Raw genomic sequence first — 12405 nt, forward strand, 5'->3', positions numbered from 1 at the left:
ATCTCCTTTTATTTGTATACACTCAGAGTAAAAACAAAATGTTGTGCTTTTTGTAAAATAAAGAAAACTAACATGATGCGTGACCTCTCATCTCCCTCTGAACGAAGTCCAATCTGATAGTTCTCAGAAAATGAACTGTAACTTAGTGAATACTAATCACAAAAAATTCATACTTATGTCTAACAAAACGTTGAAATGTCAGGTTTTAAATCGTGCAAGTCAAATCGAAAACAAATATTCTCTGTTTATGTAATCTGTATGAAAAGAGAGCCATGTCAGAAGTCCGTGATTCAGCTCATTACCCACTAATGCGGCCACACCCACGGAGCCAGCGCTATTCACAGGCAAATTCAGAGACAACACATGCATTCATCATCTCAATCGTGTATTTATTGCCTTGAAAATTGTTTATCTGGATGAAAAAGCCATGGTTAGCGATCTCTGGAAGACATTCAGTAAATTCCTGTTTGTTTTCTTCTATTGATAAGTTTTAAGTGAGTTTTTGTTTCTTTAGCGCCCTCCGGCTGTAGTATGAATTGGTAAACACCATTCATGGAATATCGTCTTCTTCTTAGGTGAATTTGTGGACTAAAATGCACAGAGCGCCCTCCGGCTGCAGTATGAATTGCAAACACCAGCGCTCATAGAGATAACAATGAATATTAAATAAAAAATAACTCCTCTGTATAGAAAATTGACATAAACATATGAGAATCCTATATTTCTCCAAATGTGCATGCTTTTAAACTAAAAGCCTATATTCAGACTCTTTGCATCACAGAAATACATTATATTTTAAAGTATAATATAAAACCATTATTTTATATTGTAATAAAATTTTTCTGTATGTTTCATATACCATGATGAGCTTGAGACATCACAGAAGTTTTTTTTCACAGCCTACCTGACTGAAATGCCTCATTAATATGCAAGTCTTTTCAGGTCATTACTATTCAATTCTTTTGTCTTCACAGGTGAGAATGAGCCATTATTCATGGAGATTCACGCCTCCTCGCATACCGTGTTTCTTGGCAAAAAGTGTCTTACAAAAACTAAATCAGTATATTGTTATAAATGAAAGAGTAGTCAGCATAATTTTTACATAATTTTGAAGCAAAAACTCTAGTCTACAACCTTCAATACCCAAAAGTCTTGTGAACACAGATTTAATATACTTTTATTGGCCTTATATCAGTGACTTAAGTTTTTTGTTTTTTCAGTAACCACGCATAAACGTTATTCCTTCAAAAACACAAACATGTACACACATGTTCCTCACATATTATGGTAGCCTAGTTTGTGCTGAATACAGTGTAATGACACTTTTGTCATTAATATGTTCATGAACAACTGAAAAAAGCACAAATGTCAGGGCATGTCAAAACTTCTCCAGGCCCCAAATCAGCCTCAGACTCCAGAGGGTTAGCATGTATAGTCACCAACATTGTGAAACTGCAGTATTGGCACCAATACCATTGTTGTGAATCATATCCAAAATCTTGATGTCTGTGTGTGACTACATGATACACTCGCTCAAACATCTTGTGCTCATGCTTTTTATCCACCTTGTGAACATGAGTTTTACTGCTTATGGATGAATCCATGGCTGAGGTTTTTTTTTTTTTTTAACCTTGTACAGAGGTTTCAGGAACGACTTTTGTGACAAAGATGTTGAAAATACATCTTCTGGACATAACTTTGCTTAGTAGGTGTTTTAACTGTATTATCAAGCACTGCCATCTAGAGGCCACATGAGAAAATGTTGAGAATCATTCAACAGGTGAAAAACATTAGATACAGTACATTTCTAAGCTCTGCTTTTCTAAATGTGGACTGCATGTTTAGTTAATTCGCTGTGACATTTTTGGGCCTTATATTGCCTCTTGCTTCACGTGTGTATTAGAATATACAGAGAGATTATAAAATGCTTTCTCACTTATATCAATACATTTATTTAACCAGTAGTTTGTTTATGATGTTTTTTTTCTGTATATATGTGTTCATTGTGCAGTGAGTGACCCTGTTTGGAATCAAGTTTTTTCTCTAAAATGTATTTTCCACATTTCTTAAGTCATGAAAGCTCTGCTTTATAAAAATCTGGACTGTGTTGTTCATTATCTATGTGATTTTTGAGTCTCACATGTGTTGCTTTTATGATACTTGAGCTCATTTGTGGAGTTGCACAGGACTTCTACAGGGTTTACTAAGACATTTGAGTCAAACTGCTCCATGCTTGTTCATACAAAAATAGTTTTCTTGATGCTGCAACTTGCTAAGTCAGTGACAGAGAGAAATCAAAAGGTCCCAGATGATGTGCTCTATGCTCTGTTCATTGGGCCATGTTTGATCTATTCTGAGCTCAGATTTGCAGTCACGCCAGACTCCACTTAATCTACTGGTGATAATGATTTCAGAAGAATACAGAATAAATCACACATCAGATCTTGAAGAGACATCACCCACAACAGGATAACAGAATTCTCCTATATTTTCCGTCTTACTCGTAATACAAGTGAATGCTGTGAAATTGAGACCATTTTACCATTTGCACTGATACCTTTAAAATGATACCAAAAATGAAAGAGAAAAAACAAAATATTCAGAAGATACATTATATGTTTTATATGGACATTCTCGGTGAACTTTCAGTGACTCGAATCAGGTGGAAAGGAGAGAGAGGGAAAAACAATAATCCACCACATACTTGTGTAAGACTGGAATAATGAACAGAACTGAAACTATTCACTTCATCAGCATGTGTATCATGATAAATGTAGAGCTTCCTTTTATGGAGATTTATCCCTTCAATAAAGGAAATAATTTGTAACTTTATTGTTAATCACTTGATCTTCAAGAAATGTACAGTTTTTTAAATTGGTTTGGTGCAATTTTCACAAGCGTTACATTTTCAAAACTCACAATATTGCATTTCAGCATGTTTTCAATTTTGTTAGTACAAAATCAAAGTATCCTTATCACAACACAAAATATGTGTTTTATCTATATGAACATTTCATCCACATTAACTGCCTTATCAATATCAAACTTTTCATTTGCTTCTCTTGTAGTTCAGTTTCAGTTTTTTTGATTCAACCGATCTTAATGGTTTATCAGTGAATTATTTGGTCTATTATCTATAGATTTCTATAGATAAAGACTCTATAGTTTCTACTTTGCGATTTCTGATATGGTTAACCAAATGCAATGAGTTATTTTAATATAAACAACTATGTTCAAAGTGTGTGTGTGTGTGTGTGTGTGTCAATGAAGTTAATGTAATATCAGATTGCATCAGAAAGGAGACAGATGGCATCAATTACAGCATTTTACATTATGTAGGCCATGTGATACTGTAAACAGACTACCATGGCAGAGACTGCCACATTTCTGTAAGTCACCCTTATAAAGGTCAACTACAGTATATTCAGTCATATGGTACAGTGAGAAGATTTACTGTATTGGCAGCAAACTCAGTTCAACACAAAACCTCATGACTGTGTCATCACACCTTTTTATAACTAAATAGATACTATTACAAACAATATGGATTTAATGTTAAGTAAATTAGGTTATGTAAATGTATTTTCTAATGTGTCATCTGTAGCCTGTGTTACTGTAATTATTTCAGCAACAAGGGTGATTTGAAACATGTATCTTGCATTGTTTGCTATCAAATGAAATGATTTTTAAAAGTACTAAATTGAAAAGATCATACTGTTGTGTTTCAGTGATTAAACCAAATGTTCTCATTGCATATTACAATGATCTTGTGCTTGAAATGATTATGTGGACTGAAAATGTGTATATAATGAAAGCATGAGATCAGGTTTTAAAAGAATGACTAGCTGTGTTAGAAGTGTGATCGGTGTAGTTTTGAAAATGTACTCATTACTTGTGAAAATTGTACCAAGGGAGCAAAAAAAAATGTAATTGGGCCTAAACGATTCTTTCTATGTAAAGAATGGATATTTTTAAGCAAAGTTGAACAAGAGTTCAACAAACAAGAAGCTATTATTGAGTAACATATATTTTAGACACAGAAGAGGAAACAGAACTAGTGGGTCCGTAAAATCATTCCAGTGGTTCACTCCAAAAGTTTAACTCTGATGATGCATCATGTTGTGTTTTACATCATCTACATTTTTCTGTGGGAATTGTACATTTGAAACCTATGCTAAAAATGCTTTCTTGCAAATCATGTGATCTTCAAAAATAGGCATTGACTCATAGGCATAAATACACTGTAAAAACAAATCCTAATTTCATGGAAAATAAATAAAAGAAATCACAGCCGTGCCGATATACAGCCATATCGCACAGCTACTCGAGTTTATATCTCACAATTCTGAGTGACTTTATAACTACCAATTCTGAGAAAAAAAGGTCAGAATTGTGAGATGTAAACTTGTTGTAACTTCTTGTTTACGAGATGTAAAGCATTTATTGTAAATAACATTTCCTAAATTATTATTGTGATCATAAATGTTTTTTTTTTTTTTTTTTTTTTTTACAATTATAGCATATAACTTGTAGCATCAATGTGGAATGTGAAGAGTAAAAAATGGACTGCTAACTGACAGCTAATTTAATGTATAAACAGACAAAACACATAAGACCCTCATCAAAAATCTCCCTTCATCGAAACATGACAGTACATTTGTGATCCTTATTTGGTGACTTTAGTTAACTTTACTAACATGCAAAAGTTAATACCGCATGTGTTACACAAACATAGGGCATTTTTAGTGGATGTGGAGCATGTTATACTGTGAAGGAAGACAATAAGACACCTTATATTTACCAAAGAGATGGAACTGTTCAGGACTAACAAGATATATCACATTTAGTAACAGTGCAGAGAAGTGCTTTTCACTTCTTAAACAACTTATAAAACAACATAATCTCTAACTCTAACCACTAAAGAATTTGTTATGCAATTAGCCAGAATCTTTTCAATTTTGATTTAATTAATTATTGTTCATATTATAAAACATTTAGTTTCAAAAGACACAATAAAAACTAACCTTCCACAGATATAGAAAACTCAAGAGGTGGCAATATGACCAAAATTTTATTTTTTAACGATTTATATCACAATATAGTTATGATTTATTTTATTTTATCTTTGTTATGAAAACTAAGAACTAAGATAATTAACTAACAGGACAAATAAAATATAAGGAAGATATAAATGAAATAGTGTTTTACATTTTCCAGATACAGTAGTATATTTAACAATAGCATTCAAGTAAGAAATAATACAGAAATTCAATAATCAAATGTCAAATAAAACACTGTAGTCTTTACTGTCAATTATAGATTGATCCTTATTAAAGCTACTAAAGTTATTCAGTCAAAAGAAGTGAGTGATTTTCTCTGTCTTTAATTTTTTTATTAAAATTAAGGATATTGTAGGATACAGCAGAAGGTATATTAGGCTACTGCCACTTTAAGACAGATCCAATATATTGATCAGTATTTCTTCCAACAGATTGTTCACTTTTACATGTGAAAAAAGCCTACATTTAATCTGTTAATAATACAAAACGATCGAGTCTCTTCAGAAAATTTCGACTAAACCGCTCAATTCATGTGGATTAATTTTAAGATCTCTTTATGAACTTTTTTAAGCATCAAAGTGTCAGTTGTGTAGCTGTGTATGGAGGGACAGAAAGCTCTCAGATTTCATCAAAAAGATCTTCATTTATGTTCCGAAGATGAATGAAAGTCTTATGGTTTTGGAACGACATGAGGGTGAGTAATTAATGACAAAACTTTCATTTTTGGGTGAAGAAAATTATTGTATTATTTGAAAATAAAATGGCATATTTAAGTATTTTAAGTATTTCAAATACAAAAGACAGTCTCTCAAAGTAATTAATTACAAATTACATCTGATTATGTTTTTTTCCAGCAAAATACAAATTACAATATACTCAAAAGTAATACATATTTTAAATACATTTAATTGAAATACTGCCCATATGTCTATAGTGAGCAAAAACACAAGATGCAATAAAAGCAATTTACAACATTGTTAAAATATTGTGCGACAGCCTTTCAAGAGAGACTTTCAATATTCAAGAGGCAAATTAGTAACAAATATTCTGTGAACATCACAAAAATTTGTGTCAAACTCACAAATTATGCATATATGTACACATTGAATACAATGATAATATAGTATTTTATCACATAAGACATATTCAGGGTAAAATGTTCTGATGTTCTGATTTTCTGCATTTCTTCATGTATTCCAGCACTCCTCCTGCTCTCTCTTTGATGTTCTTCAGTGTTTCAGCCTTTTCAGGTTCATTTATTTCCTTCATCTCCTCAATCAGAAAATCAATGTGCTGAAGTGTGAACACAGAATCAGCATTGATTGCGATCATCTGCAGAGTTTCCACATAGTCAAACGTTTCGATCACCAGCTTTATTTTCTTTATCTCTAATTCTTGAAGTTCTTCTTCCAGCTCTTTGACCAAAGACACATTGTCACCAATCTTACCACAATATTCCTTATTTAAATCTTCGTTTGCCCTCTTCTCTATCTTTGTCTTTGTTTTATATATTTTTGCTCCTTTGACATGTTCTTTATAGTGGCATTTATTTGGACACACTGTACAGTGATTGTCTTTTATCATGCTGCAATTTGAGAGACCACTGATCCACCAGCATCCTGGATAATGACAGTTCTCCTCACAGACGGTGCAGCACATCGCCATGCTAGATACAGACGGATCAATATCAACCTTCTCTTTATAGACCACTTCAACTTCATATTCAAAGTTCTTATTGTTCTTGACATATTCCTTCTTCTGCTCCAGAGCTTCTTGAGTTTGTTTCAGCTCATTTTTCTTTAGTTCCATCTTTTGAACATGTGATTGTAAACTGGAAATATTTGCCTCCATCTGCTTCCGTTGTAGCAAAACATCTCGAGTCATCTTCAGGGTTTTTGGTTTTATGTTGTCAAGAAATTTGAAAAATCCTGTCATTCCTTTAAAACTGAGATTCCATGGCTGTTCCAGTATTTCATATTCTTCAGCAGCAGCTTCTGACTGACAGTTGTCAAACAGGAAATACACTGGCTGATTCTTGTCATTCACTGCACACTTGATTTTAGCCTCTTCAACAGCCGTCATGACATTTTTAGGAATAGCTCCACGTGAGTGTGTGAAGAGCAGGACAATGTTTTCAGCAAAATCTCTTCCAAATAAAGACTGAACAGCATCAAATATGTACATTTGTCTGTCAGAGAGTCGAGTCTGAGTTGCTTTAACCACCAGACACACTGCATCTATTTCATGAATCCCTTCATCAGAATCACTTAAACTAAGCAAACCTGTAGCGATCTCTTTATCAAGATGGATGTCTTCATACCCTGGTGTGTCAATGATTGTTAAATCGACTGGACTCTCTTGTAGATAAAACCCATAAACAGTGATTCTGGAGGTCTGACTGTGAACTGATGTTCGGTCACTCTGATCATCTGTGATCTCAAACCAAACCTTGTCTTCTCTCTGAACACCCAACATGTAGTTGATCATCACATTGATCAGGGTTGTTTTTCCTGTTCCTGTTTCTCCCACCATCAGAATGATTTTATGGGGTTTGTTTCTGTCTCTCTGTCCAAAGGTCATTTTTCTATAAGGCTCAGATTCATCATGAGAGTCTGTTGTTGGTTTCAGACGGTATCGAGTAGGAGTCCCCTCCGCTATTACACTACTTTGTTTGATGATTGATGTATGTTTGAGTAATTCTGGTCCTAAACTGGCCATGTTCTGTCTGCAATGTAAACGGAAGGAATGTAAGACAATTAAGAAAGCAAAATGGTAATTATTACTAGTTAACTTGTTCTGCCTAATGATATTGAGGAATAATTATGTATTTCTTCATCAATAAGCATTCTTTCCCTGAATAAAGCATAAAGAAGAGAAAATGTCTGGAGACTGAAATGTTAAACCGTCACAACCGTATAGTGGCCTCATGATGAAAGATGATGTATTTTTAAAATGGGAAAAAATTTTACTTCAGAAATGTGATCTGCATGGGCTTTGACAACTGGGGCCTAATACACAAATGTTTTTGTCACCTTGTTTTTCCCTCTAGGATTTCAGAGATGTAATTTTTGTATCAATCAAAAAAATTTAAACCACAATCTGCTGCAAGTTGTATTTTTTTTTTCTCAGACAAAGTGCTTTTTTAAATAATTTGGATATTTAGGATTGAAATAATTCTATACAGATGGAGCTGGAGAATGTGGCTGCTCATTGGCACTCTGTATTTGTCACATTTATACCGCTCTTTGGAAAAGCCTAAATGATCAATCACATTGAGTTCCACAGTCTGAAGGAAACCGTGTGCACTAGTGAAGTGGGCATTTTCAATTCATTCATATGAGAGCTGAGCAACATGCTAGCACAGTGGAATGTGGGATTGACAGCAGATCTGTCGTTCCCTGCCGGTTTACCACTTCAGGGCATTGAGCTGGCTGCTTGAAATTACACCAGAGACCAGCCACGAGAGACTAGTTCCCTTAGTAGATTTTTTGGCAGAATGGAAACTGCTGCCAAATATATCTCAATGGATCCTGCAGACAGTGGAAAAGGGTTACAGAATTCAGTCCGGGTCTCGCCCGCCCAGGTTCAGTGGGGTCCTACCCACAATGGTAGGCCCCGAGCAGGCTCTGGTCATGGAACATGAGGTAAAAGCTTTGCTGGGCAAGGAGGCAATAGAATGTGTAAAACCTGGGGGTACAGGTTCAGCATAGAGAGGTCGTCCTCACCCCTTTGAGAAAGTTGGGGTTAAGGCTGAATGTCAAGAATAGTGTGCTCTCTGCAGGAGCTGCTGAATGAGGGGTGACATCGGTCAAGCAAGTTGGTGACCTGCAGGCACTCTTGGTGAATGCATCCTGTCTTGAGTTTAGGCAAACGACTATAAAGCCGTCCTTAAGCCAAGGCATGTGCCACAGGTCATACCTCTTTCTGCTCTCCCCATTTCAGAGGATGAGCAGTTCTTACACCTACTTTGCCTGGTCCAGGCCCTCATGGTGAGTGCTGTAGCCAATTACGGCAATCAGAACAGCTTTTCGTGTGGTTCGGAGGGGCTGCTAGTTACGAAGCAAAGACTATTGCGGTGGATAGTGAATGCAATAGCACTGGCCTATACACTTCCTTGGGCTTTCAATGTCCTGTTGGAGTGAGAGCCCACTCCACCAGGTGAATGGCCTCCACCTGAGCATGGTCGAGTGGAGTGTCTCATTTCAGTATTGAAAGAGAACGCTTTTGTTACTAATGTAACCTTAGTTCCCTGAGACAAAACAAGCATTGCATATCTTGCAGTTAAGGCATCGTTTGTTGTTCCTCAGCTGAAAGATTCTGATGAAATGGCATTCAGTGCTGACTTATATAGGCAAATGGCCCAGCTTGTTTGGGCCATTACTTTGGACAAATAAACAAAATTTGCATCTTTCCAACTGTATATTATATTAGGTGTGTACTGAAAACAGCCATAGATAAGGCTATACATACTCGAAATACACACCTCAATTGGAGGCGTTTTAAGTGACAATGAGCAGAATTCAGTTTTTGCAGTGGACACATACTGTAATGCTAATAAAGTTATTGGGAACTTTTTAGTTCCCATAACTGAAAACATAACTGTGCAATGATGACCAATAAGCTGGAAAAATAGTTAAAACTATATTATATGGCATTTTGCCAAATATTTTAAAGTTAATATTGATGCAGGACAAATATATATATAAATTTAGTTTTAACATGACAATTCTAAAAATCTATGGATAATCAAGTAAACTTAAGCTGCCTCAGTTTAAATGTTCATCTTGAAACATTAAAAATATAAGGTAACACTTTATTTTGAAGCTCCCCTTTGAGCTGTCATTTAAAAAAGAAAGACAAACTAAATGGGCATGAAATAATCAAAGGGTACGAAGGGGTGTACTGTAAATAGTACTGTTTGTTTAATGTTCATTTTAGAATATTTCTAAGCAAAATTTTAGAATCATATTTAATTAGTAAAATGTGTTTTAACAGCCTTATTGAAATTAAGATTTAAAGAATAAATTGACAGAAAGTAGTCCTACCCTTCAGTAGAATCTGCCATGACTGGTTCCGAGTCTTAGAATCTTCAAGTTGACCAAGAAATTGTTGCTAAAGTAAATACATGTTAAATTATTTTTAAATTTCTTTTTTTTTTTTTCAGAACAGAAAGACAAAGACAGGAAAATTGTAAAAAGTTTAAACAATTTATATTGTTAAAAATGTTGTTTGTTGTTTTTTTTTTTTCTTCAGTGGGTACATTAAATCTGTTCTTCCCCTTTTTATCGTTTCTGTATTTATAAGCACCGGTTATTACTAAATATCTACATACTAGTGAGATACTAAATATCACAAAATCACAGAGGCTACAGAAGAGCAATAGAAGTTGATTTACAATATTACCTTTTACATGTGCTTCTTTCTCTGACACACTTCATGTATTTGCAAACAGGATGATCTGCAGTAGTATTTATCCATGAGCAACACCCATTTATGAAGGTCACATGATTTCCAAGAAAGTGTCAAATCATCTTCAGTGTCAAATCAAATCATTTTCTAATGGTTGAAAATTGAGATTTGTTTCAAACATGGATCCAGTAAAGATATAGAGAATGCTTATTTGACCTTTATTTAACCTGGAATACAATTTTACTCAGATTTAGGGTGTTCATACTTCTCTTAGTTCTTTTTATCTGGAACAAAAAAAAAGAAAATGATACATTTAGTCCTGGTTTTCTTAGTGTTCACACTGTCATTTTTAACACTGAACCTAAAAATAAAAAAAGGCTTTTATGACGTATATTTTGTGACAGAACTTCTAAAGCAATGCTGTGTGCTGGGATAATTGTGCATACATGATGGAGCTGAAAACACATGAAGAGGTTATGAAATGTGTAAAGGAGTCAAAACAGTAGCAAGAATCCCTCTGGTTCTGATGCCTGTACGGAACTGTGATGGGAAACACTGCGACTATGACAAGAAAAAACAGGTATACTTGAGTTATTTGTCCTTTTTAGGGTCGTATCTTGTGACAACATGTCCTGTTTTTAATTCGTTTGCATGTTTTTGCTCCGTGTGGTGTTCATATTTCAGTCGAACTGCACCAGTTTGTTTGAAAGCACACCAGGGTTTGGACGGCAGCGTTCACACTTGTTCAAATGAACCGCACTGACAGAGCAATCGCACCAGAGTTCATTTTAATCGAACCAAACCTGCCAAGTGTGAACACACCCTAAGAATCTCTTTTAACAAAAGTGTCCTGGCCAAGATTGGCAGCCATAAAAATTTAGTTAGAAACATCTGTAGTCGAGTAACAATTACATCAATGCACAGTGCAAAATTCCAAAAGGAATACATAAAGAGTTAAAAAAAAAAAAAGTTTTATAGTTTTAACTGTATTTCCAGCTTACTGGTCATCATTGCACAGTTATGTTTTCAGTAATAAACAAAAATAAAAAAACTTTTCCACTACTTTCATCAGACTGGAATAAAAGTGAACGGAACTGAAACTACTTGCATTGGGGTTGTTCACTTATATGTTTGTTTCACAGCAACTGAACCTCCTTATGTGGACGGCTGTGTGGTGTAACGTGACAATAAGACATCTCTCCTTCAGAGAAGCAATGAATGTCAGCATTCTTGCATTACCACTCGACGAATGTTGGAAGACCACAACTAATAGCTGTATAAAGATTGATGATTATTATATGCAGATTACAATAATATACATAAAGGCTGTGTAAATGCAACAACTGCATAAAACCAAAGCCTTTTCAATGGTGGGCCACTGCCTTAACATTTAAATTGCTGTTCAGTTATTATTTTAGTTAAACAGCAGATTGTAGTGTGCATTGCTGTGCAGAGCCATAGCTACAATAAGATTTCTTGTTTGCATCCTGAAACACAAGCATGTGTTCATTTACCAGGGAAATGAAGGAAGGTATAAATTCTATATACCTTCCTGCAAAGTTCAGCTTCAACTCTAACCAAACTCACCTTAACCAGCTAATTAAGATATTCAGGAACACTTGATAATTACAGACATGTGTTAAATCAGGGTTAAAACTAAACTACAAGAAGGTAGAACTTCAGGGTCAGGATTAGCCCTGCTTTTTGCTCTCTCAATTAAAACTAAACCAGGGAAGCAAACGTATGCTGCCCTGGACTGGAATACTCTACAAAATGATTTAATGATACAAAATTTGGTGTTTCTGGTCACACTAAGTTAAGGTCTCATACAATAAGGTCTCATTTGTTAACATTAGTTAATGCATTAACTATCATAAACTAACAATGACTAATATATTTTTACAGCATTTATTAATCTTTGTTAATGTTAAGTTAA

At 34.6% G+C, this 12405-nt stretch overlaps 1 protein-coding gene across 1 annotated transcript; it reads right to left on the reverse strand.

The window, feature by feature from the left end:
- Window positions 1–5888: 5888 nt before the first annotated feature.
- On the reverse strand, window positions 5889–10618 carry LOC125257824. The gene is made up of 3 exons (XM_048174583.1): window positions 10464–10618; window positions 10106–10172; window positions 5889–7785 (listed from the first exon to the last, which is right to left on the reverse strand). Exons 2-3 carry the CDS (start codon window positions 10123–10125, stop codon window positions 6207–6209), a joined length of 1599 nt encoding a protein of 532 aa, XP_048030540.1. The 5' UTR covers window positions 10126–10172; window positions 10464–10618; the 3' UTR covers window positions 5889–6206.
- Between the last annotated feature and the right edge of the window lie 1787 nt (window positions 10619–12405).

Source organism: Megalobrama amblycephala, linkage group LG22 (assembly GCF_018812025.1).
Source record: "Megalobrama amblycephala isolate DHTTF-2021 linkage group LG22, ASM1881202v1, whole genome shotgun sequence".
Lineage (NCBI taxonomy): Eukaryota > Metazoa > Chordata > Actinopteri > Cypriniformes > Xenocyprididae > Megalobrama > Megalobrama amblycephala.